General features: G+C 43.5%; 2 protein-coding genes across 5 annotated transcripts in view; one reads left to right on the plus strand and one right to left on the minus strand.

Moving 5' to 3' along the window:
* Positions 1–24,151, plus strand: part of NLRP13 (NLR family pyrin domain containing 13) — a 98,667-nt gene that overhangs the window by 20,323 nt on the left and 54,193 nt on the right. The window contains exons 1-2 of one of the 4 annotated variants that reach the window (XM_045046713.1): positions 19,628–19,762; positions 20,668–20,786. The exons of 1 other annotated variant lie outside the window; for it this stretch is intronic. The gene's annotated coding sequence lies outside the window, so the exon portion shown is untranslated. Of the gene's footprint in view, positions 1–19,624; positions 19,763–19,876; positions 20,787–24,151 lie in introns of those variants that run through there. 2 more of the 4 variants (XM_045046710.1, XM_045046712.1) reach the window with 2 other exon arrangements.
* On the minus strand, positions 1,332–23,679 carry NLRP8 (NLR family pyrin domain containing 8). Its single transcript, XM_045046815.1, is given in 14 exon segments — positions 1,332–1,790; positions 2,845–3,010; positions 5,500–5,504; positions 6,257–6,427; positions 8,521–8,691; positions 9,935–10,099; positions 13,500–13,667; positions 15,822–15,992; positions 16,814–16,823; positions 17,696–17,724; positions 18,324–18,472; positions 18,474–19,888; positions 21,749–21,823; positions 23,009–23,679. Coding segments are annotated over 14 exon segments (3,201 nt in total). The 5' UTR covers positions 23,385–23,679; the 3' UTR covers positions 1,332–1,660.

The raw sequence follows: 24,151 nt of genomic DNA on the forward strand, positions 1-24,151 counted from the left end.
ATGTGGTTGGAACTGGAAGGTATTATGCTAAGCGAAATTAGAGAAAGACAAGTATCATATGATTTCACTCATCTATGGAATTTAAGAAACACAACAGATCAACATAAGAGAAAGAAAAATAAGATAAAAACAGAGGGAGGCAAACCATAAGAGACTCTTAAATACAGAGAACAAGCTGAGGGTTGCTGTAGGGGAGGTGGATGGGGGGGGGATGGGCTAAATGGGTGATGGGCACTAAGGAGGGTACTTGTTGGGGTGAACACTGGGTGTTATAAGTATGTGATGAATCAGTGTGTTCTACTCCTGAAGCCAATATTATACTATATGTTAACCAACTTGAATTTAAATAAATAAATTTTAAAAACCAAAAAAAAAGCAAATTTTAAATGGAAGATTGGATTACCTTTATTTTTCTCTATGTTTTAAGGATGGGGTGGAAGTGGGGTTGAGGATTCCAACTGCTCTGACTTTTGTGATGAAACCCTTATGGAGACCAGAGAACCAATGCAGATAATACCTGATCATTACTTTGTATAGAAAAACATGTTTTTCTTTTTAAAAAAAAATTTTTTTTTAAGGTTTATTTATTTTTTTGAGACAGAGAGAGACAGAGCATGAACGGGGGAGGGTCAGAGAGTGAGGGAGACACAGAATCCGACACGGGCTCCAGGCTCCGAGCTGTCAGCACAGAGCCTGACGCGGGGCTCGAACTCACCGTGAGATCATGACCCGAGCCAAAGTCGGACGCTCAACCGACTGAGTCACCCAGGCGCCCCAAAACATGAGTTTTTCAAAAGAAAATATCGTATGGCTGCCTCTATATCTTTGAGTTCCAAATGCTGTCCTAACTCCTTCATTCATGTACGACATGATTTAGACCTGGAAAGTTCAGACTGCCCTGTGATGTATAGTCCCTTCCTGTGAGGTTGGAGGGGAGGTCATCTGCATATTACTAGAGTTTCTCAAAGTTCTGTGGACCACGAGGAGACAGAGCATGTAGGGAACCACTCTCTAGAGCAAGGATCTAGTTCAGCCTGCTATGTGTCCAAGAAACATTTGCCTTAATTTGTTTTATTGTATTAATACACTAAAATCATTTTTAGAAGTTCAGTTTTTAAAAAGTTTATTAATTTTTGAGAGAACAAGAGAGAGAGAGAAAGAATCCCAAGCAGGCTCCACACCCAGCACGGGGCTTGAACTCACAACTGTGAGATCATGACCTGAGCTGAAACCAAGAGTTGGATGCTCAGCCAACTTAGCCACCCCAGTGCCCCTGAGGTTTCTTCCATTGATCTACTAGTCTACTGGTAAATAAATAACACTTGAAAAGCTTTCACATTGCATTTATGTATACATTTTTAATTAAATTCTTCTGATATCCTCATAAGCAATTCAGATACTTCCCAGAGACAATATTAACATGACAAATTCAAGGACTTCCAGAAGCCAGGGGTGGAAGAGGGCTGGTTTCCCCAACTCAGTGACTAATCCATGTCTAACACATGAACGTCAACATCTCCAAGGGAGCAGTTTAGAGGTCATGCCCCACACCATTTTCCAGAAACAATTGGGCCATTCCAGACTCAGAATGGCCCACAGAATAGGCCAAAATTAACCAGGTTTTCTCTAGGAAAAAGATACCCAGGGTGGGGTCACCAGATCACTCCATCCATCTTGCCTCCTCCCAGTACTCAATGCTCCAGTCCTGTATGATCCTCAGGACTTCATTCTTCACAGCTGGGCCCTCCAGCCTTGTCATTGTCTCTGCTGCATAGTTCTGCTTCGTTTCCCTGTGAAGGACAAGAATCAGGCTTTGTTGTCTCACATTTGGTGTGCGTGTGTGTGTGTGTTCCTAGAAACGTACACAGAACCTTGAAGACAGAAGTGCACCACCCTGGAGACCACTGTGGTCCCATGCTGCGAACCAAGACCAGACTACTGCTCTGGGGAGTCAGGGATGGTGGCTGAGGTCCTCCGTCCAACCACTTACTAAGTGTGGTCAGCAGCCTCAGATGGCCCAGTGATTCTGCCCTGTTATTTTCACTCTGGTGGAGTCTCCTCCCTTCTTGGGCTATGGTTGGTCTGTGTCACCAGCAGAATAGGGCAGGAATGATGGATGCCACTTTCAACTGAAGAGATCAAAGACTGAGGTCTTTTTTTGGGTGTCCTCTCTCTGTCTCTCACTTGTTCTGGAGGAAGCCAGCTGCATCGTCATGAGCAGCCGTACAGAGAGTAATCGAGGCCTCCTGCCAACAGCCACATGGGTGAGCATAGAAATCACTCTTCTAAGTCTCCATCATACCCCGTCAGTGAAGACCGTGAGCTAGAACTACCCAGCCAAACCGCTCCCATTGTTCTGACCCTTGGAAACGTTACAAGAAAATTAACGTGTGTTGCCTTAAGTGATTAAGCTTTGCAGTAATTTGTTACCGAGCAATGGATAATGAAAACTCCAGATACCCTTAAAACCTCCACCCAGAATCCACCGCTGACTGCGAACACTGTGGCGTCACATCTCCATGGAGGAAGCCGCCATCCCAGTTCACAGATGGGGAAACTGAGACTCAGAGAGGTAAAGGAACTTGTTCACAGTCATATGGCTGGTAAGTGGTGACTCACTCAGTTAACACAAGGAGGGAAGGTGAAGGACAGAAGGAAGTTAAAATCCGACAGGAGAGTGCAGGCCAATGTTCCCAACAGGCACCAGGAAAATATAAATCCCGAGGAAATGAGAGGAAAATCAGCAACAGCTGCAATAGCTTTTTAGATCCAGAGTTTCCCTCTTGTCCAGGAGCTTTGCTTGGGCTGTTGTTTTTCTGCACAGGGAACCCAACAGAGACTTACAAAACAGCCCTCGCTTTCCACTTGCGCTGCTGAAAAGCCTCCTGCAGGAGCACTATGCCCCTGCACCCGATGTCATTCTTGCTCACGTCCAGGTATCTCAGGCTCTGGTTGTGGAGGAGCATGGAGGCCATAGCCTGGCAACAGACACAGGTGAATAGGCAGGCACCTTTCCAACCTGTAGGGTGGGAGCAGACAGTAGACAAGTGGCCACGCCCCACATCGGAGAGCTCAGCCAATCCGAACCCTGGAAATCATAGCCAGGTGGCTACGCCCCACATCGGAGAGCTCAGCCAATCCGAATCCTGGAAATCACACCCCCTGGAATGAGGCATTTCCTTCCAAACATGGGTTAAGTACGTGTTACAGATGCGTCAGTTTTTTCTTGTAGTTGAGGATGGCTGTCCAGGGTAGGCTATAAAAGTCCTACCTCCAAGAAGTGAGGAGCCACACAATCTCTTTTAGAAATTGATTGTCACTGTGCATTAGCTTTGTTTATTCAAAAAATATTTATTTAGCACCACCTGTGTACCAAGGCACACAACCATGAAGAAAACAGCATCCCTGGCTTCCTGGAACTCATAGTTGATTGGGGGTGGTGGGGGGCAGGCAGGTCACCAGATAAATATATGCAAGGAGCATGGTTTCAGTATTCTAGAAAGATACCTTTGCCCTCACAGGCAGTGTTCATGGCAAAAGGGAGAGACAGGTCCAGAAAGGAGCTGAGTCACAGAAGTGCTGTGTATCATAAATTCAGAACAGGCATATAAGAGGAAGTGGTGCGTGGGTGAGAGAAAGGTACAGGAAGGGGGTGGTTTTGGCTCCCATCTTTGAACAAGGAGTACAATCTCCCCAGGAGCAAGGCTATTATAAGCAGTGCAGAGCAGACATAACAGAGGAGGCCTTGGGATCCCTGTGTCTCCTACTCATGCACTGTTTGCTTTCATTCCGAGTGCTTGCCTCCCCTGCCCTGTGCATCTCTGCTAGCCCATAAATGACAAGCTGGGAACTGCTGCCCAAGCCAAAACTACAAGGGCATCACTCAGCTTTGCCTTAGTTTATAAAGGCCCTGACTTTCTTTCTGTCAGGTAGGTCCCTGGTCCTCCCTGTGCACACCAGCCAAAAAGTTCCCTAACCTCATTTAGAGTCACTTAAATCATTTCCTTTTGACAGAAGGAGGCAAGTCATTCTAAATTAATTATTTTTTAAAAGCTTTTATTTTTTATTAAATAAAAAAATGTTTATTTCTTTTTGAGAGAGTGTGTGCGAGCAGGGGAGGGGCAGAGAGAGAGGGAGACACAGAGTCTGAAGCAGGCTCTAGGCTCTGAGCTGTCAGCACAGAGCCGGAAGTGGGGCTTGAACTCACAAACTATGAGATCATGGCCTGAGCTGAAGTTGGATGCTAAACCAACTGAGCCACCCAGATGCCCCAGATTGTAGTTTTAACTAATCTCCACACCCAGTGTTGGGCTCTAACATACAATCCTGAGATCAAGAGCTGCAAAGCATCCCTAAAATAATTCTAATTATAAATAAGATGCACAGGTATGTGAGGACTGCTTTTAAAATGAAAAGAATAAGCAATAGAAGTCTGGGTTCTTCTTGGGAAAAATAAAGATGTCGATGGCTTTTCTACAAGACTAGAATTCTATAGAATGAAATCTAGGGGATTTTTAGATCAAGAAGTTTGGGATACAGAGGGGTCTATGAATTTCATACTCAGCCAAGTTACTGCTCATCAGTGAAAAGTAGTAGATTTTGAAAAGTAGTCTCACACAAGCAAAGGCTTAGAGAACACTACATAAATGCTCATCTGGAAATGTATTTCATTCTTTTTGTTTGTTTTTCAAGTTTGTTTATTTATTATTGTTTTTAATATTAAATTTATTGTCAAATTGGTTTCCATACAACACCCAGTGCTCATCCCAACAGGTGCCCTCCTCAATGCCCATCAGCCACTATTTCATCCTTGAAAATGTATTTCACTCAATTTAAGAGATAAATCAGTATTTAAAACCCAAGGTTAAATTTCTGGAGAAAAAGAATCATGAGCTGGGGCACCTGGCTAGCTCAGTTGGTGGAGCATGCAACTCTTGATCTTGGGGTTGTGAGTTTGAGCCCCACATTGGATGTAGAGATTACTTAAAATAAAAAATCTTTAAAAAATGAAAAATAATCATGAGCTACCATGAACAATGAATTTTTTTTTTACTGGCTAATTATCAACAAAAGTGAAATCCATTATCAGGCTATCCTAAGAAATTAGAGATGTAGGGGAAGAAATTAGAGGTGTAGGGGAAGCTAGAGATGTAGGAGATGTAGGGGAAGCAGTTGATTAAGCGTCTGACTCTTGATTTTGGCCCAGGTCATGATCTCATGGTTTGTGAGATAGAGACCCAAGTCAGGCTCCATGCTGAACATGGATCCTGCTTAAGATTCTCTCTCTCCCTCTCTCTACTCCTCCCCCTCTCTCTCTCTAAAATAAAAAGAAAGAAAGAAATTAGAGATGTAACATAAAACAAGATTTTAATGATCTAGACTTAAAACCTAAATTATATTAATAGAGAACAGATTATGTGGGCAGAAAAGAGGCAAAGCACTTTCACCCATATCCACTGATCACCAGAGAAGAGATGTTTCCAAATCTTTTCCAAATACTTAATCTAACCACGATACTCATTAAAAATAGGATGAATCTTGCCAAATCTTTGGCTAGTGTGCATGTTAGCATAGAGACCATTTAGGAGAAGAAGAAGAAAAAATATATATGTAAAGAAAAGAATTTATAAGTACAAAAGTTGATTTCAGAAGGCCAGCTATCTCAGGCATCAGTCCACAGCCAACAAATACACTTTCTTTTACTGGATGGAAGACTGTTTCCTAGAACAATGGTACTCCAAGTGTACTATGCCAGGGAACCACTTGGGCATGCTGGTCAAAGAGAGCCCGCCTCCAGAGCACCACGCGGCCCAACAGCCCTACTTCTGTGTACTCAACCAAAGGAGCTGGAACCAGGATCTCCAAGAGATACCTGCACCTCATTCCCTGCAGCATTACTCATGATAGCTACCCTCCGGGAACAGCCTGCATGCCCACCAGCAGATGAATGGATAAAGAAAACATGGTGTTTACACACAATGGTATATTACTCAGCTGCAAGAAAGAAGGAAATCCCACCATTTGTGATGTCAGAGATGCACCTTGCCATAGTTATGCTAAACAAAACAAAACAGACCAAGAAAGACCAACACTGCAATAATTTCTAACGACTCCCCAGATGAACAAGTTCCCAGTCTAAAAAATCACCTTTAGAACCACTGCACACAAGCTTCCTGGAAGACCTGGATCCTGCATTCCACTAAGAATTTTACAGACCATTGTCCTCGTTGCAAAGGAGGGGATGGGGGTAACTTACTCCAGAATCTGGAGGACAGACTCAGGATTCTCGAGGGCCTCAAAGAGCAGGATAACACCATCGTCCTTCAGACTGCTAAAACCCAGGTCCAGGCTTCTCAAATTTTTATTTTTATCCAGAGCAGAGGACATTTCCTGACAGCACTTGGAGGTCAGGTTACAGTTTCTCAGCCTGCGAAGGAACACATGTCAAGAAAACCAATCAAACACCCTTAGATTTTATTCCTTTCTTGCCCCCCACCCCACTTTTTTTTGGATATAACATCAAGATATTATTATCATGCTGTATCATTCACCAATTTAGATTGTACAAATCAACCTCATTTGGTATATTTACAAAGGTGCACGTTTGCCACAATTTTAGGATATTTTCAGTACCCCAAAAAGGAACACCCTGTACCCTTTTAATTCCCAGATTCTTCCCCCAGCCACCCCCCAGTCTAGCAACTGCTGTCTGGATATTAATCTGAAGGAAGTGAAATCAGGATCTCAAAAAAAAAAAAAATATGGCGTCTTTCATTTACCATAATATTTTCACGATTCATCCATATTGTAGCATGTGTCAATACGTCATTCCTTTTTACGGTTGAATAATATTCCATCATATGGATGCACCGACCCTTCTTCATTCACACATCAGCTTATAAACACTAGGGTTGTTTCCACTTTTTGGCTATTGTAAATAATGCCCCTATGAGCATCGGTGTACAATTTTTGGTGCGGTTGTACGTTTTTTATTTCTGTCGTGTGTGTACCTGTGTGTGGAATTGCTGACTCATGTGTTAGGTCTACATTTAACTTTTTGAGGAGCAGCTAGACCATTTTCCAAAGCAGCTGTACCATTTTTTGCTTCTTTTTGGGGAAGCTGAAAGTGTAATGGGTTCAGGGGGTATTTTGTGCCACTCTCTCATTTCTGGTTTTATGAGCTAGAAAATTTATGGTTGAAGACCATCTGAGTTTATTTTCTATTAATAATAGACAAAAGCACTGTGCATTGGTGCTCTGAGACTAATTTCAACATGTGTGGGGTGGTCTCCCACACTAATAAACAATTCTTAGACGTCAATAGGGTCCAAGAATTCAACTCACTTCTGATACCATCTACAGATCATCAGATTGTACAGGTTAAGGGCTCAGTCCTACAAGACTGCTTCCCCTACATCATCCCCTCCCTAGATACCAGCCACGAACCCAGACTATTACCTGTGCTTCTGAACAGTGGGTTATAAACTGAAGGTTCCAGGCCTTCTTCCAACCTAGGAGGCCAATCACCTGTTACTCGTGCTTCTGATCGACTGACTATAGATCAGAGGTTCCTATGACCCCCTCCTTGGATTTGATTAATTTGCCAGAGCAGCTCACAGAACTCAGGAAACCCATTTACTCATTACATTACCGTTTTATTATAAAAGGTTAGAACTCAAGAACAGCAGACGGGAGAGATGTGTAGGGCCAGGCATGGAGAAAGGATGTGGGGGTTCCATGTCCTCTCCAGGTGTGCCTTTCTTCCCACATCTGAACGTGTTCATCCACCCAGAAGCTCTCAAATCCCATCCTTTGGGGCTTTTATGAGGCTTCATTATGTAGGCATGATTAATTAAATCATTGGCTATGGGTGGCTGGTTCCACCTGCCTCTCCTCTCCTCTCTTCTCCCCAGAGGTCAGGGCATAGGACTTAAAGTTCTAACCCACTCATCACAAGGCTGGTCCTTGGGGCAGCAAGTCTCCATCCTTAGGAACTTTCCACAAGCCACCTCATTAACATAATAAAAGATGCCTTTATGGCTCTCACCACTTAGGTATTTCCAAGGGCTTGGGGACCTCTGTGCCAGAAACAGGGACGAAGACCAAATACATATTTTTTATGTTATAAGTCACAGTATCATACATCCTGACACAAGGGAAATCGTTTAAAGAATTCATGATGGGGCACCTGGGTGGCTGAGTCAGTTAAGCATCCAACCTCAGCTCAGGTCATGTTCTCACGGTTCGTGAGTTCGAGCCCCATGTCGGGCTCTATGCTGACAGCTCAGAGCCTGGAGCCTGCTTCTGATTCTGTGTCTCCCTCTCTCTCTGCCCCTCCTCTGCTCATGCCTCTGTCTCTCTCTGTCTCTCAAAAATAAATAAACATAAAATTTTTTTTTAAAGAATTTATGATAGAGATCAGTGCACACACACACACACACACACACGCACACATGCACGGCTTCCTCAATCACTCTGTTATACTCCAGGCAGTCTCAAAGAAGACACTCTGGGACTCACACCAGCCTCTGTAGAGGGCATGAAGAGTGCTGTAAGGCACTGCAAAGCTGTTTTGCTCCTTCGTCTTTCAAGGCATTTTCTGCCAAGCTCAGATGGGTCAGGTTCTCGTTTCTCTTGAGGGAAGAAATAAGACTTGTACAAGAAAGCAGCGTGAGGTCACAATTCTCCAACCTGTGGGGCAGAAAGACACAGATGGGATGCAATTTCATTCATGTGCATGTCCCAAACTGAGAGAGGACATGGCCATCTGGGGTGTCCTTTTCAGTGTGGAAGTGTCATCACACCTCTGTAACCACCCCTTAGGGCTTCCGAGTCCTAAAGGAGAGGTTATCAGCCTTCCTGTGAGGCTAGGGGAGTGGGGGAGATGTGGGTCAGGAAAACAGCAATAGGGATTTACAAGGATGGGAAAGAGACCACCAATGACTAAACAATACATAATGGGCACTGGGGTGGCCGGGAGAGACAGCCCTTCACAAGCTTCAAAAATGTATGCTTAAAAGAGATGCATTTTAAAGACATGAGCAGGCATTCATAGTCTGCTATGAATAGTAAGGTCATGAAAACATTCTCATAGTAATGAAGGAAATACAAGTGAGAACAATGAGGTACCACCTCCTGTTCAGCAGACTGGCAAAAAACAGTAAGGAGAAGACAGATGGACGGTAACAGCAGTGGATGAGGGACTGGAGTTCTGGGAACTGGTGGCTACCTGCTGGAGAGGGTGCAAACGGGTGCAGAGATGCTGGAAACAAGCAGGTAAAATGGAACACGGACGCTGTCCATGACCCAGAGATCCTACTGCTGGAGCATTCATCACAGTGTGTGTGTGTGTGTGTGTGTGTGTGTGTGTGTGTGTGTGTGTATAGCCCAAACCTCAGTGGCCAGTAGATGGTGCATATTCACACACACGTGATCATCCAGTAGTGAAGGTGAATAGATTTCCAAAACCACTCCAAAACCACTGAGCACGAAAGTGTCGGTTGATCAGAAGAAGAACACATACTAAGCTGAGGCCACTTATGTGAAATTCAAAGCAATGAAAAACTGTGTGGTGCTCAGTTTAAGAATACATGTGTGGGGGGCCTGATCAGCACAATTCGAGGTGGCTATCATGAGGCGGGGGAGGGGGGGCAGGAATCAATACAATTAGTGAGGAAGGAAAATAATACTGGTGAGCCTCTAGTTCATAAACTAGACAGATATATCAGGCTCACTATAATTATGTATTCCAGGGTCTTGGGTATAAATGTGTACTTTTATGGAGACATTCTTGGTCTCTCCTCAGCTTTTCATGGACCTGTCTATGTAATTATATCAGTCACCAGACTTAAGTTGGCACACATTCCCCCATGACTGCTTTTCTCCCAGAAGCACTCAGTTCACCACACAAATGAACAGCAGTCATGACAATAACAGAAAGATTTATGACAGCCTCTCCAGCTGGGCCACGGACAGGTAATATTCCCCAAATGTCTCCAGGTAGCTACTTCCTAATATTAGTGTCTTTGAGTGTATGTTACTTCTGAGATGCCTGGCAATATCAATCTAACTTTTAGGGTTAAGTGGGCAGTCTTCCAGGCTACGGAGGCCACAGAAAAATGCCCAGCCTGAGCTCCTGGGGAAAATGGTACCCATGTAGTGTTGCATCCACACGACTCCTGAAACAGAATGCTACGGGCACCAGTGACAGTCACAACAAAGTTTATTACAATGAGAGGCAAGGCCGACCGATCAGGACCAACACTCTTGATAAGAGTGCGGCCCTGAACAGCTGGGGTACAGAGTTTTTACAACCGATCACATCGTTTTATCATCACCTGGGAACAGAACAAAGAAACAGTTTCCAGATGAGTTAGAAACAGTTGCCTAATGAGGTGTTTACTTTAGACTTTCTGCCTCTAAGTTGCAACCAGTGGATCTCCTTGACCCTGCCTCTGATGCTCCTTTCTTTGAACTTTTGTTTCCTTAATTGGTGAAGCCTAATTTACAAGAGTATGAGGCGTAGTTTACCAGAGCAAAGCAAGGCTGTTATCTCTTAACCTTCAGTGTCAACACAAAGCTGTTATTTTTCAAGCTAAGCATTAGCCCTACACTACAATTTAACCCTTACAGTAGACACATAGATCCCATGAGCCATCTCACATCCTTGTTTTTCACACAGAGTGACTCCAGGGGTTACTTCCATCCTTTCCAGCAGGAAAGTTTGCACCAAATTCAGCATCTTCGTTACAGATGATCAAATAATATACACTTGGGGTCAGACCCAACTGGCATGGTCTTGCATCTGGGCTCTAACTATGAAGCAGGGACTCAATTCAGCCCTTGAAATACAGCTTCTTTTTACATTCATCCGACAAACAATCTTCAAGATGAAGGACTGAGATTTCAGTCATGCGAGATAAGTCTTCCCATGTCACGCACCTGCCATCTTGCCAAGCTAGGTTTCCATCTCAAGTCGACCGCTAGCAAACTACTGTGCTGCCCTACCTCCAGTCTGGCCACCTGAGCCTGGTTCCATTAAATGTCGAGATTATCCAGGCTCCACTCAGCTCTGATGGGTGTGAAGGAGCAGAGCTGGCAGATGGAAACAAGAGACTGCTCAAGTTGTGTCGGTTCAGCGTCACACACAGAGAGACTGGTCGGGATGCTGAGTACTTGGGTGCTGGTAGATGTTCAGCCATTGACTCTGGAGAACAAAAGCCCTGATGTGCAATGTCTACCAATGTCTAGTGGGAATGCTCCCACAGTGGCTGATTTCAAGCTACCAATGTCAAGTTGTTGGACGCACAGTTGGGGAGAGATGTGCAGGAGCACCCCACCACAGAAATGCAACAACCTCAGAAACACATACTGGGAGTTGGCAAACTATGGCCATGGGCTAAGTCTGGCTGGCCACCTGGTTTCGTACAGCCTGTGAACTAAGAATTTAGAAAACTTTTTAGGGGCGCCTGGGTGGTTCAGTTGTTAAGTGTCTGACTCTTGATTTTGGCTCAGGTCATGATCTCACATCATGAGTTTGAGACCCATGTCAGGCTCGGCGTTGACAGCTCGGAGCCTGCTTAGGATTCTCTCTCTCTACCCCTCTCCCCGCCTCAAAATACATAAACATTAAAAAAAAATTTTAATGGTGAAAAAAGATCAAAGAACAATACTTTGTGACACATGGAAGTTAAATGAAATTCAAATCCTGTGCCCATAATAAATATTAGTAAATTATATAGTGAATAGAGTTATTAATAAATTTTTAATAAATTATTAATAATAGCTATTAATAACTTGTATTATTCACAGATGCTTAACAAATTAATAATAATACAGTTTTATTGGAACATAGCCATACCTATTCATTTACATATTGGCCATGGAAACTTTAGACCTATAACAGCAGAGTTGAAAAGTCATGACAAAAGACTATATGGCCCACAAAGCTGAAAATACTTATCTGGACCTTTATAGAAAAAGTTTGCTGAATGCTGGCATCAATAATAGTATAGTAGGGGCGCCTGGGTGGCGCAGTCGGTTAAGCGTCCGACTTCAGCCAGGTCACCATCTCGCAGTCCGTGAGTTTGAGCCCCGCGTCGGGCTCTGGGCTGATGGCTCAGAGCCTGGAGCCTGTTTCCGATTCTGTGTCTCCCTCTCTCTCTGCCCCTTCCCCGTTCATGCTCTGTCTCTCTCTGTCCCAAAAATAAATAAACGTTGAAAAAAAAATTAAAAAAAAAATAGTATAGTAAAGAAATTAGGAGGTGATGAATTTTGATAATCTATTATTCTTTTTTCTTTTTTTCTTTTTTTGGTGAGCTCTATGCCCAATATGGGGCTTGAACTCACCCCACATGCTTTACTGACTGAACCAGCCAGGTGCCCCTAAATTTGTTTTTTTCATATAGTTTATTTAATTGTAAGTCTGTATAACTTTGTAATAATGGCGTTTGAAAATCATGCATAGAAACTAGAGCCCAGCTGGTTTTTCTTTTCTAGTGCCATGCTAGCTGCTCTTAACAGGACAAGGTAACATTCGTCGTAAGGTGTATGTAACCCAATGTGAACTGCGTCGTCTAAAGTGTTAGCCATCAAGTAAGACCAAATGTTTCTGTCACTGAAGTGTTCTGAACTATACCTTGATGTTTAAAAGCAAAATCTTGGTTAGAACAACCTTCACCTCCTAGGATCTATTTTTTAAATCTTCTGTCCCCTGTGGTTATCAACTGCATGTACCAGGCCTCTAGAAACTAGTGTGTTAAACTGAACCAACTTGATGAGAGTGACTTATAGGGCTTGTTTTCCGAAGAAGAGCATCGTTTAGAGTAGCGAAATTATAAGCCTGCTTTAGGCGTATTGTAAAGCTGTTGGAGAAGTAACTCCTCAAGTTTTGTGAGTGGAAATGTAGTTTTCAAGTCACACTATGCTCTAAGAGGCTGTAACAAATATGAACGAATTAAAAAAAAGAAAGAAAGAAAATCAGCTCACAAAACTCCTGCGTTCTTAGAAATCACCTCTTGCAAGCCAGTATGAGGGGAGTCAAGCTCACCACCGGAGGCTCTAGTCTTGTATCTTAGACATATCTAGGATATGGTCAAATTGTAGAGTGTGAAAAGTTGAGTGAAAGTTAGAACCAGGGAGTAGAATCGTGGTTGCCAAGGTCAGGAGTGTAGCGGTAAGGGGGAGAAGATGGTCTTTGGGTTGTAAGATGTGTGAATTGTGGGGATCTAATATACAGCTGTAGTTAACAGCACCATATTATATACTTGAAATTTGCCAAGAGAGGAGATCTTAAATGTTCCTTTCCCCAAATGGTAACTAGGTGAGGTTGATGGTGATGATTATTTCTCAACGTGTGTGTATATCAAATCATCATGTTGTACACCTTGGGAAAAAAAAAAAAAAAACTAGATCGAAAGAAAGATGGCAGGCAGACCAGACATGTAATCCCACCTCCAGAAAACCAGTCTGGGTCTCTCTCAATCCCAGGCTTGTCTTACCTGAGAGGCTGTAGATAACACTGTGGGTACTTCAAGGCTGTGCACAGAAACTCCGTGGTCTCACATCTCACTTCTATGCCTTGTATTTCCAAGTGTCTCATATACCGGTTTTCAATCAAAACTTGGAAGAAGTCTTCATTCAACATGGAGGGATTCACATGTCTAAAGCTGGAGAAGTAAGCAGAGCCTAGTTACAAGATCTTATCAGCTAATTAGTTCTTTTTACAAAAACAGCTTTACTGAGGTATAAATGATATATCAGTAAACACATCTATCATGTATTTAAGGATTATCATTTGGTGTTGGATATATATATATAATACACTCATGAAATCATTACAGTCAAGGTGGCTAATTAGTCCTTCTTATCCTCTAGCTTTTTTTAAAAAATTTTTTTAACGTTTATTTATTTTTGAGACAGAGAGAGACACAGCATGAACGGGAGAGGGGCAGAGAGAGAGGGAGACACAGAATCGGAAGCAAGCTCCAGGCTCTGAGCCATCAGCCCAGAGCCGACGCGGGGCTCGAACTCGCGGACCGCGAGATCGTGACCTGAGCTGAAGTCGGACGCTTAACTGACTGAGCCACCCAGGCGCCCCTCCAGCTTTATTGAGATGTGATTGACACATAACAATGTATGAGTTAAGGTGCACAATGTGTTGATTTAATACATTAATATATTGCAAAATGGTTACTGCCTTGGCATTGGCTAACAACCTCATCCCATTACAAAATTATCGTTACTTGTTTTATGATGGGAACGTTGAAGATCAACTCTTGGCAACTTTGGAGTTTACAATATGGTATTGTTGACTACAGTCACAATGCTGTCTTATCAGATCCCCAGAACTTATCTTCTAACTGGAAGTTTGTACTTTTTGACCAACACATGCCCATTTGCTAATCAGTTCTACATTCAATTAGTTTATACACATGTGAGAGCCTTTCTGTGTGGTCCAGGGCTCCAAACCAGGTTGTTCTCAGCTCAGCTTGGCCTCCCTGGTTGGGTGAACTTACATACATCCCTTACCTTCCAAACTTCAGTTTCGAGTCCACGAGAGAGAGAGTGAAGGATGCCTTCTCCGTAAGATGGGTATGGGAATTAACATACACCACACCTGTAATTGGTACTGCACGGTGCTTGATGTACAGTAGGCACTCAATAAGTGGGAGCTAATAATAATCGTTATAGTAACAGCAGAGAAAATAGGTCAGATGCTGGCTAGGGGCAGTCACATAATGTCTGGTGGGCTATTTCAAGGAATTTTGAGGAGCTACTGGGTTTCTAGGTATTGAAAAGCACAGGGAGCAAGAACATGGGGTACTGGCTATAAGAACAGACCCTGGAGACAAGATGTCCAGATTAAATCCATGTTTTAAGTACATATCAGCTGTATCATCTTGTGCCTCAGTTCGCTCATCTGTGAAATGGGGAAGCCTACTCCATTTGTATGTTTTTTTAAACAAATTTTTTTTTTTACTATTTATTTATTTTTTGAGAGAGCATGAGCAAGGGAGAAGCAGAGAGAGAGAAGGAGAGACAGAATCGGAAGCAGGCTCCAGGCTTTGAGCTGTCAGCACCGAGCCTGACACAGGGCTTGAATCCACAAACTATGAGATCATGTCCTGAGCTGAAGTTGGACCTTTAACTGACTGAGCCACCCAGGCGCCCTTCCATTTGTATGTCTTAACGGAAAAGTGATCTCACTGATATGTGGACCTAAAACAACAACAACAACAACAACAACAACAAACCCTAAAGCTCAGGAAGAGATCTGTTTTTGTGGTTGTCAGAGGCAGGAGGTGGAGGAATTGGGTGAGGGTGGTCAAAAGGTACAAGCTTCCCGGTACTGGGGACATGACGTACAGCCTGATGACTGTGGTTAACACCACTGGCTGCTCTATTTGAAAGATGCCAAGAGAGCAGATCCTTCTTATCACAAAGAAGAAAAAAATTTAACTTCTAGAAGGTGATGTGTGTATTTTTTTTATTTTTTAAAAATTAAACTAACTCTAGAAGGTAACTCTACAAGGTGACTCTAGAAGGTGATGTATTTTTTTAATTTTTAAAAATATTTATTTTTGAGAGAGAGAGAGAGAGTGCATGAGTAGGGGAGAGGCAGAGAGAGAGGGAGCATTAGTCTGCACACCTTAAACTTACACAGAGCTGTTTGTTCTGCCTCATTACAACTAGAAGGGGGAAAAATATAAACATGGGTGGTTTCTGCAAGTCTATGTGAGCAGAGAAGGGGAAGAAAAACGGGATGGGAAGCAGACTGTTTCCATGGAATTGCCTCCAACCAGAGTCCGTGTTATACGCACATTAGTTTTTGCAGTGGACATCGAGGGTGTCTCAGAGCTGCATGAAGAGCCCTCGCTGAATCAGTCTCCATAAAAGTGTTTGTCACAGCCAGGACTTCCAAACTCTCGTGTGTCCAAAACACAGAGCAGAAGTCTCACCACCATAGAAAACACTGATCGCTGCTTTCTGGTCTGTGTGCAAGAGATAAAAAACCCTATGGCTTGTCGTCAGAGATTAAACTTGAGCAAACCCACTTGTAAACCCAGGGCTGGTGTTCCCTTACCTTGGTTGTGATCCACAGACCCTTTATGACTCCAGTAAGACTCCCTCACTTAAAAAAAAAATGCCCAGAAGAACCATTACAAGATTTCGCATTTTATTCCAGGAAGACTTGTAGCCTTAGGTAAAGAGAGAGGTACCTGTATTTCCCCATGACTTAGAAAGAAAGAGAATTGCTGTTTTAACCACTTAGGGTTTATATGGAGGCAGAGATTAAATTATATCTGCATTCTCTAGTCTTACTCTTTGCTTATAAAACTGTTATTAAAAATAAAAAAAAACCCTCTGTAGGAGAATAAGGGAATATTAGTCTCTATTGGCATGGTGAGTGCAGGAGAGGAAAATCCATAGCTAGACTCACATGTAATGTAGTGTGGCTCTGGAAACACCTGCTGATTTCCCCCTTCATTTCCCCCCATGCAATCTTTTTCAGAAAGGGTGACCAAGGGATGCCTATGAGGAATTTTGTTTCATGCTGTTTGTATTAAATAGTTGGAAATAACTCACAAGCATACGAAGGGGGAACTGCTATAATTATCTCCAGTACACCTATTTTTGGGAGGCTTTAGTACACCTCGTTGAAGAACCACTATTAAAGAAAGTGTGCACAGATATTAAAATATTTCTAAGACCGGGGCACCTGGGTGGCTCGGTGGGTTGAGCGTCCGACTTCAGCTCAAGTCATGATCTCACAGCTTGTGGGTTCGAGCCCCGCGTCGGGCTCTGTGCTGACAGCTCAGAGCCTGGAGCCTGGTTCCGATTCTGTGTCTCCCTCTCTCTCTGCCCGTAACCCACTCGCATTCTGTCTCTGTCTCTCTCAAAAATAAACATTAAAATTTTTTTAAAAATATTTCTAAGACCTGTTAGATGAAAAAAAAAGAAAATTTGGAATACTTACACTAGCATGTAATTTTTGTTTAAAATAAAATCCCATTAAATAAAGCCATGTACATTTCATATCCATTTTAAATACAAATACATCAAAATAATACCAACTCTGTGTATGGGAGTGGGGAGAGGAATGGATACAGATAATCAAAGCATGCAAACTGTTTACCATGTTATATATTTGAAAGTCACTAAGAGAGTAGATTGTAAAAGTTCACACACACACACACACACACACAAATTGTAACTATGTGAGATGAGCGATATGTTAAGTAACCTTATCGTGGTAATCATTTTGCAATGTGTACATATATAAAATCACTACGTTGTATACCTGAAACATATATCAATGTTATATATCAATTATAGCTCCAAAAAAGCTGGGATAAATATACCAACTCCCTTCAAGAACTCCTGCAAACATTATCAACAGATTCACCAACACAAAGGAAATTTCTCACCTTAAAAAAATTTTTTTTTAGTGTTTCTTTCTTTTTGACAGACACAGAGAGACAGAGTGTGAGCAGGGGAGGGGCAGAGAGAGTGAGGGAGACACAGAATCAGAAGCAGGCTCCAGGCTCTGAGTTGTCAGCACAGAGTCCGACGTGGGGCTCAAACTCATGAACTGTGAGATCATGACCTGAGCCGAAATCAGATGCTTAACTGACTGAGCCACCTAGGTGCCCCAAAATGAAATAAAATTGAAAAATGCCATGTCAGGGGGCACCTGGGTGGCTTGGTCGGTTGAGCCTCCAACTTCAGCTCAGGTCATGATCTCATAGTTCGTGAGTTTGAGCCCTGTGTTGGGCTCTGTGATGACAGCTGGGAGCCTGGAGCCTGCTTCAGATTCTATGTCTTCTTCTCTCTCTTACCCTTCCCCCCCAAAAAAAGCCCCCAAATAAACATTAAAAAAATTTTTTTTAATGCAGTGCTCAGTAGTCACAAGTAGCTGGTGGTTCACTTAGTGGATGGTGCATTTCCACTCTCACAGAAAACTTCCATTGGACAGCATCTCCCTAGAGACTAATGAGCTAGAGACACACAGAAGTAGGGGGGACAGATGCAATGTCCCCATGTAGAAGGGGGGGAGGGGATGCAGACTAGAGATAAAGAAGGTAAACAAATCACTTTGCTTTTCCAGGATTCTCCTGGTTTTAGCATGCAAATCTGCGTCCTGGGAGCACCTCCTGTCCTGGTTTTAAAATGGGAAGTCCCTTGTGTAAGGGACCACCTCAGGACAGGTGGTCACCCTGGATGCTGGGAGGACCGCAGGCAAGGTCCCTGGACAGGTCAGGCTGCCCAAGCAGAGAGGAGAGCACTCAGTGGAACGGAGGGATTCTGGGTGGGGTATGGACACTTGGGTGACAGTCAGGGTGATGGTCAGTTCCAGACACCACAGGTGTCTACAGTGCTTCAGACAAAAAGCAGACACCTGCATGTCTTTGACCTTGCTGATGGTCAAAGCAGCTTTCTGACAATCATTTAGGATCTGGCTCACAAATGCCCTCCTCCTGGGTTTCATGCAGACAGGACAATAGCTGTGGGACGCAGTGGTGTGGGGTTGGGGGGCCAAATTCATGTGACAGGGCTGCAACTTTCAACAACTTCTTTCTGTTACTCAAGGTCAGCTTGCCTCGGAATGACTTCTCCGCGGCTAAAGCACACGTTTCATTTAAAAGGCCAAACAGGAAAAGCCCCATCGGAGCGAGATAGTTTTTCTTTCTTCTGGGGTAGGCTATCAGGCGCATGACATGAACGCTGTCCAACACCTGGAAATTTCTGAGTCTTTGCGGGGAGGAGAGGACGTACCACAAGGCAGCAAAGAATTCCTGGAAGCTCATGAAGGCAAAAGTGTAACAGTCTTGGTCACCTGCAACCCTTTGAAAAATATTCACACGGAGAAAAGTGGCAATGGCGGTCTCCTCCAGCTTGGCGTGCTCCAGGTCTTCTGGGTCAAACACCCATTTCATGTTCCACATACCCTCTGCAGCCAAGTAACACAGACCTCTCAGCTGTTCTTGGTGAGTGTTGCCGGGAAGTCCTCCAGCCTTGGTGGGAAATAAGCTAGACAGATACTGGACGAATAGAGCCGTGGCGTTTGGATACACCTGCCTGAGATCTGCTCCTCTCTCCATCTGCTGCCTCAGACAAGAGCACCCCATCCAGCAAACCACAGGGACCTGGCGCATGGACAAGAGAACCGTGTTTCCCATGACGAAACTCAAGGCTTCATCAGCTTCCCTCTTGTTTCCGAAATAGGTCCTGAAATACTTGCCTCTTTCTGCCATACCCAACCCTGTAAGGGTTATAAAAGAGGGCTGTTTTAGGAAGGGCTTAAGTTTCCTCCGAGACGTGAACCTCAGAGTGATCAGTATAGTGGCTTCAGGAAGCATTCTTTTGCTCAGCAAACTGGTCAGCAGGATAGACCCAGGCAATTGCTGGCTCCAGTCCTCACTCAGGTCAGTTGGTCTATCTGTGAGGGTCAATGTTACCTCCTCAAAGCCATCAAAGAGGAGCAGAAGTTGGTCCGGTTTGGACATAATCTTGGACATGAGAGCTTTTGACCCTGGCCATTTATGGGCAATCAGCTCCGAGAAGTTCTGCTTGGCCACCTGGGCCACTTCCCGGCAATGGATGTAGAAAGCACACCAGAACTTATGGGGGTAGAACTTGTTTTGTGCCCACTCCAACATCACCTTTTTGGCTAGCGTTGTTTTTCCAACCCCAGCAACTCCCTGTAGGACCACAGTCATGGGCTGTCTCCCTTGAGGTCTTCTGGGAAGAAACAGGCACGGTAAGAACCTCTTGTGTCTCTCTATTTCTTGGTAGAAGAAGTCTACATGGTTCCCAGGCCAAGTGGTCTTGCTACATGTTGTGGAACACTCATCGATCACGTGCAGTTTGTACTCTTGTATTTTATCTAGATGAGCAAGATGGGAGAAATACAGATACGACATCAGGGTTATCTGTGAGAACTAATTGAACAAAAAGAAAACTAACCTTGATGCCTACATCAAGCCCCACAACACACCTGCACACGCCATGCACTTTTCTGGAGAGCACTGCACAATTTTAGAAGCTGCAAGTAAACAGGAGAGTCCACTTGAAGTGGCTTAAACAAAACAAGGGTTGCTTTTTATTAAAGAAATATGGGGAGGGTGGTGTAGAGATGTTGAAATCGGTTTGGTGGTTCTGAAGCTTCAGAGCCAAGTAACATCACATTTCTATGAGCCCATTCTTCATATTTCTTGCCTCATGAATAAGACACTGCTATTGTAGCTATGTTATTGTTATGTAGTGGGTTATGGCATTTGTATTCAAAGCAGAAATAGTGGGGAGGAGGGACATACTAACAGCTCATGTCTACTTTTATCAGTACAAATTCATGAACTCAGGAGATTTTTAATTATATCTTATGGCCTAGAGTTGTCAGATGGTTAACCCCAATTTTAAGGGAGTCTGGAAAAAATATTTCCCTTAGGGCTGGTCACATTTTACCCCTAATTGAAACTGGATTCTGTTAGCACATGAGATATGGGGTCAGGAGTTAACAGGATCTGTCACAACCTTTATCCCAACATGTGATTCTCTTCCTTCCTTCCTTCCTTCCTTCCTTCCTTCCTTCCTTCCTTCCTCTCACTCTCACTCTCACTCTCACTCTCACTCTCACTCTCACTCTCTCTCCCATCTCCTCAACAGGAAACTTTACAAATTAGACATGATGTCTGGTACAGTTGCATTCCCCCCCAGCCCCAGATGATGGGTAGAAGGAAGCTTACTACAAGTCCAAGATCTATGGACCTGTTAGCTCTATGATGGTAAGTCAGTCACAGAATCTCAGCCTCCAGCCTGCCATCTCCAAAATAAAGTAGGGTTTATGACTCTGTCTCAGACTGTGGTGTCAGAACTATAAGCCCTCCAGTGTTTGTTGAACAGGTGAAATCTAACTGTGCTAAGGCTGGAGTTGGGAAACCCACATCCCACTTACTACATGCTTTCACGGCAGATAAGAATGCTGGCCTTGGGCTCTTGGTTCGTTTTGACCTCGTCTCTTCACACAACCTGACTGAGAAGCACAAACTCAATTCGCACAAAAATAATTTGGGTTCTTTGTAGAATCTGACTTCTGATGGCCCAGGATGGTGGAATGAAGAAGAGGATGGAATAAGAGATGCGCTGTATTTGTCTGCCTACCAACCATTCCCATTCTGGCAAGAGCACTACCATGATTCTTTAGGGAAACCTCCTCTTGCAGCCCTCAGTTTGTTAAATTGGGCTGTGGGCTGGTCCTATTACCAAGCTCTCTCTGAAGTGCATGAACCAGTCTTAACCAACCAGAGCATTTCATCACATCACTCATTCATGAGCTTGGGACCTCAGTTCATTAGATGAGTCAGTTCTAGGATGAGTGCTGGAGAAATGAGAAAATACTCCTCTTTCTGCTGATGCTAAGTGGGTACAGTGTATGTGTAGGGTAGCTGGTGGTCAAGATGGCCACCATGGCAGGAGACACTACTTGAAACTGGGTCCCACAAAAGAAGAGGGAGCTAGAAGGACAGAGCGATGTCTCAAGGATGTAGCTGGGGCCCCTGCCTCCATCTGGGCTGGTGGCTGGACTTTGAGTTATGTGTGTCCCCAACTACTCTTTTTTCTTAAGTTCTGATTCATAGAAGAGATGCTGACTTACTCATTTATAATCTGCCTTGCTTCAGGAACTGAGCTTCTCACCCTAACCCACAGCCTGTTTTCCTCCAGGCTTTGTCACGATGCCAGCACATACCAGATTCTCTTTCCTCCATACTCATTGGCATTTCTCTTGGGTTTGTGTCTGCTGGCTCCAGTCTGGGTAGAATGTCTGGAACAGATAGGGAAGGAGAATATTCCACTGGAATGACTGACAGGACAGGGAAAGCCATGTGGAGGGGATGGGATCTTTCAGGATGGGGGCAACAATTCACCACCTTAGTCCAGGGAGAAGAACATTGTCTTGACCCCATCATGACATTAGGAAGTGAGAAAATGGTGCTGTTTTAGGATGTACTGAGGAAGGTGTTCAAAAACAAATTTATAGCCTAGCCAAACACAGAGGGAGAAATAAACACAAACACACACACACGTGTATGTGTATATAAAATATATACAGACTTTAATATATATGTATGTTCACATATAGATGTATTTGTATAAATCTATGTGCAGATTTATATGTATATGAACATAATCATATATATACAAATATACACGTATAGTCATTGATTCTTCTTATTCATGCCATTTATGTTCTATAAAATTACTGTGAACATTCAATTAGCCAATACTGCTCCCATGTGAATACAGAGATACCTTCCTATAGCCTCTGTCTACACATTTTTGACTCTTCAATCCATAACCATGGTCTATGTTTGTTTTTGTTTAAAGACATCATATTCGACTGTGCTATAACTCATGCCTGAATGAAGCTTACCCAACACATGTATTTTCTCTGTAAGGCATGTCCCGACCCTTTTGTGCTTAGGACACCAAATAGCACTCCACCACGATGCTTTGGGGATCAGGTTCAACAGCAATGGCACCAACAAAATACACAAAAACACACAGAAAAGTGGCAATAAATAGATTATGGAAAAGACACTCGTTTGCAGGATGGGAACACAGGTAAGAAGGCAGAGTATTGCTTTGTTCATCTGCAGTTGGGAACATGTGCATTCAATTGTCCTCCATCCTGCATGTCTGTAAATGAGCATCAAAGTTCCACCATTATTGATTTCGGAGTTACAAATAAATTTTAGTGAGTAGGTAGATTCACAAACATGGGATCTATAAGTAATGAAAATGGGCTATAGATAGGTCCTAAATAAGCAGTATCTGGTTAAGTTTGTTGTTGTTGTTGTCAATATGCTCATATGATGGTCTTTGCCTTTGCACTCAGTCACCATCTTACTCTACTGTTTGTCTTCTGATTCAGTATGGATGGCAAGTAAAGTATTTGGTTCTTTAGCACTGAAACCCATCCCCATTTTTATGACAGATTATTACTTACCATTTAGCTCCATCTGTACCTGAAGACACAGTTCTGTCTGGTTCATCTTGGCAAAGATGTCACAAGTCACATCCCAAGTCAGTCGTCCAGGGAAGTACTCCATCAAGAGATGAACCACCTCCCCCCATCTGGCTGTCTTCACCTGGTCCCAGGTGATCTGGACAGAGCCAGGTCTGGGGTTCTCATCCACTAAAAGCTGCTTGAACCTTTGTAGTTCCTCCTTGCTTAAATAGACCATTTACAGCATGACTCCATTTTCAAAAGGGGAGGAGGAGGAGGAGGCAGAGGACATCAAGGATGGGAACAAATAACAAGGAGAGGAAGAAGACAGAGCAGGAGGAAGAGCAGGAAAAAGGGCTAGAATTCTGATTCCCATCACTTATTTTCTCTCAAGACCTAGAACCTTAGTGCCAGTGACAAAGACAACCAATTGGAAGAGAGAACAGACCAGATCTGTGGAGACATGAAAATAGAAGAAAATGAAAACCCACCCAAGAGGATAGATTTATCAAATCCATATTTTATAGAGCATACTGTGTACCAGATACTGTCTTTACCTCCTTCCCTCCAAGTTTCTCTGTCCTGTGGAAAAACCCGCAGGCACATCCAGTGCTCAGGCTTAATGTTTAGACTCAAATCTACTTGGTTGTTTTTATTCTCAATGCCACCTATTGGCAAGGTGGTTGGCCAAATTACAGGATCTCTCTGTGCCTCTTTTCTCACCTTTGATCTTGGGATCAGAGCCTACCTGCTCATGGGGTTGTGAGGATTCTCAAAGAGACAGATCTACAGGTACATTTGGGATAGTGCCTGGCACATCATAGCTAACACTTATTTGGGGCTTCTATCTATACCTCAGTTATTTTAGAGACTCAATGGGAATGTATAAAAAGCACCTGGAATCAAAGGTGTGTTGTTCCTCTCCATTCATTTCCTCCACTGTCTTATCCTTTTCTTGTCTTCCATCATGGTTATCATGGGAAAGAAATGGAATGTGGAGAAGAAGAAAGAAAACAATGAAGTCACTGGTGGGAGAGGGGCTTACTTTTTGGTCTACCTGCTGCTCACATACAATTACTCTGAGTTATTTTTGTCACCACATTTTAATTCTCATCCCCATCACCTGAGAACTTCCTGCATATG

This window comes from Felis catus, chromosome E2, assembly GCF_018350175.1.
Source record: "Felis catus isolate Fca126 chromosome E2, F.catus_Fca126_mat1.0, whole genome shotgun sequence".
In the NCBI taxonomy this organism is placed as follows: Eukaryota; Metazoa; Chordata; class Mammalia; order Carnivora; family Felidae; genus Felis; species Felis catus.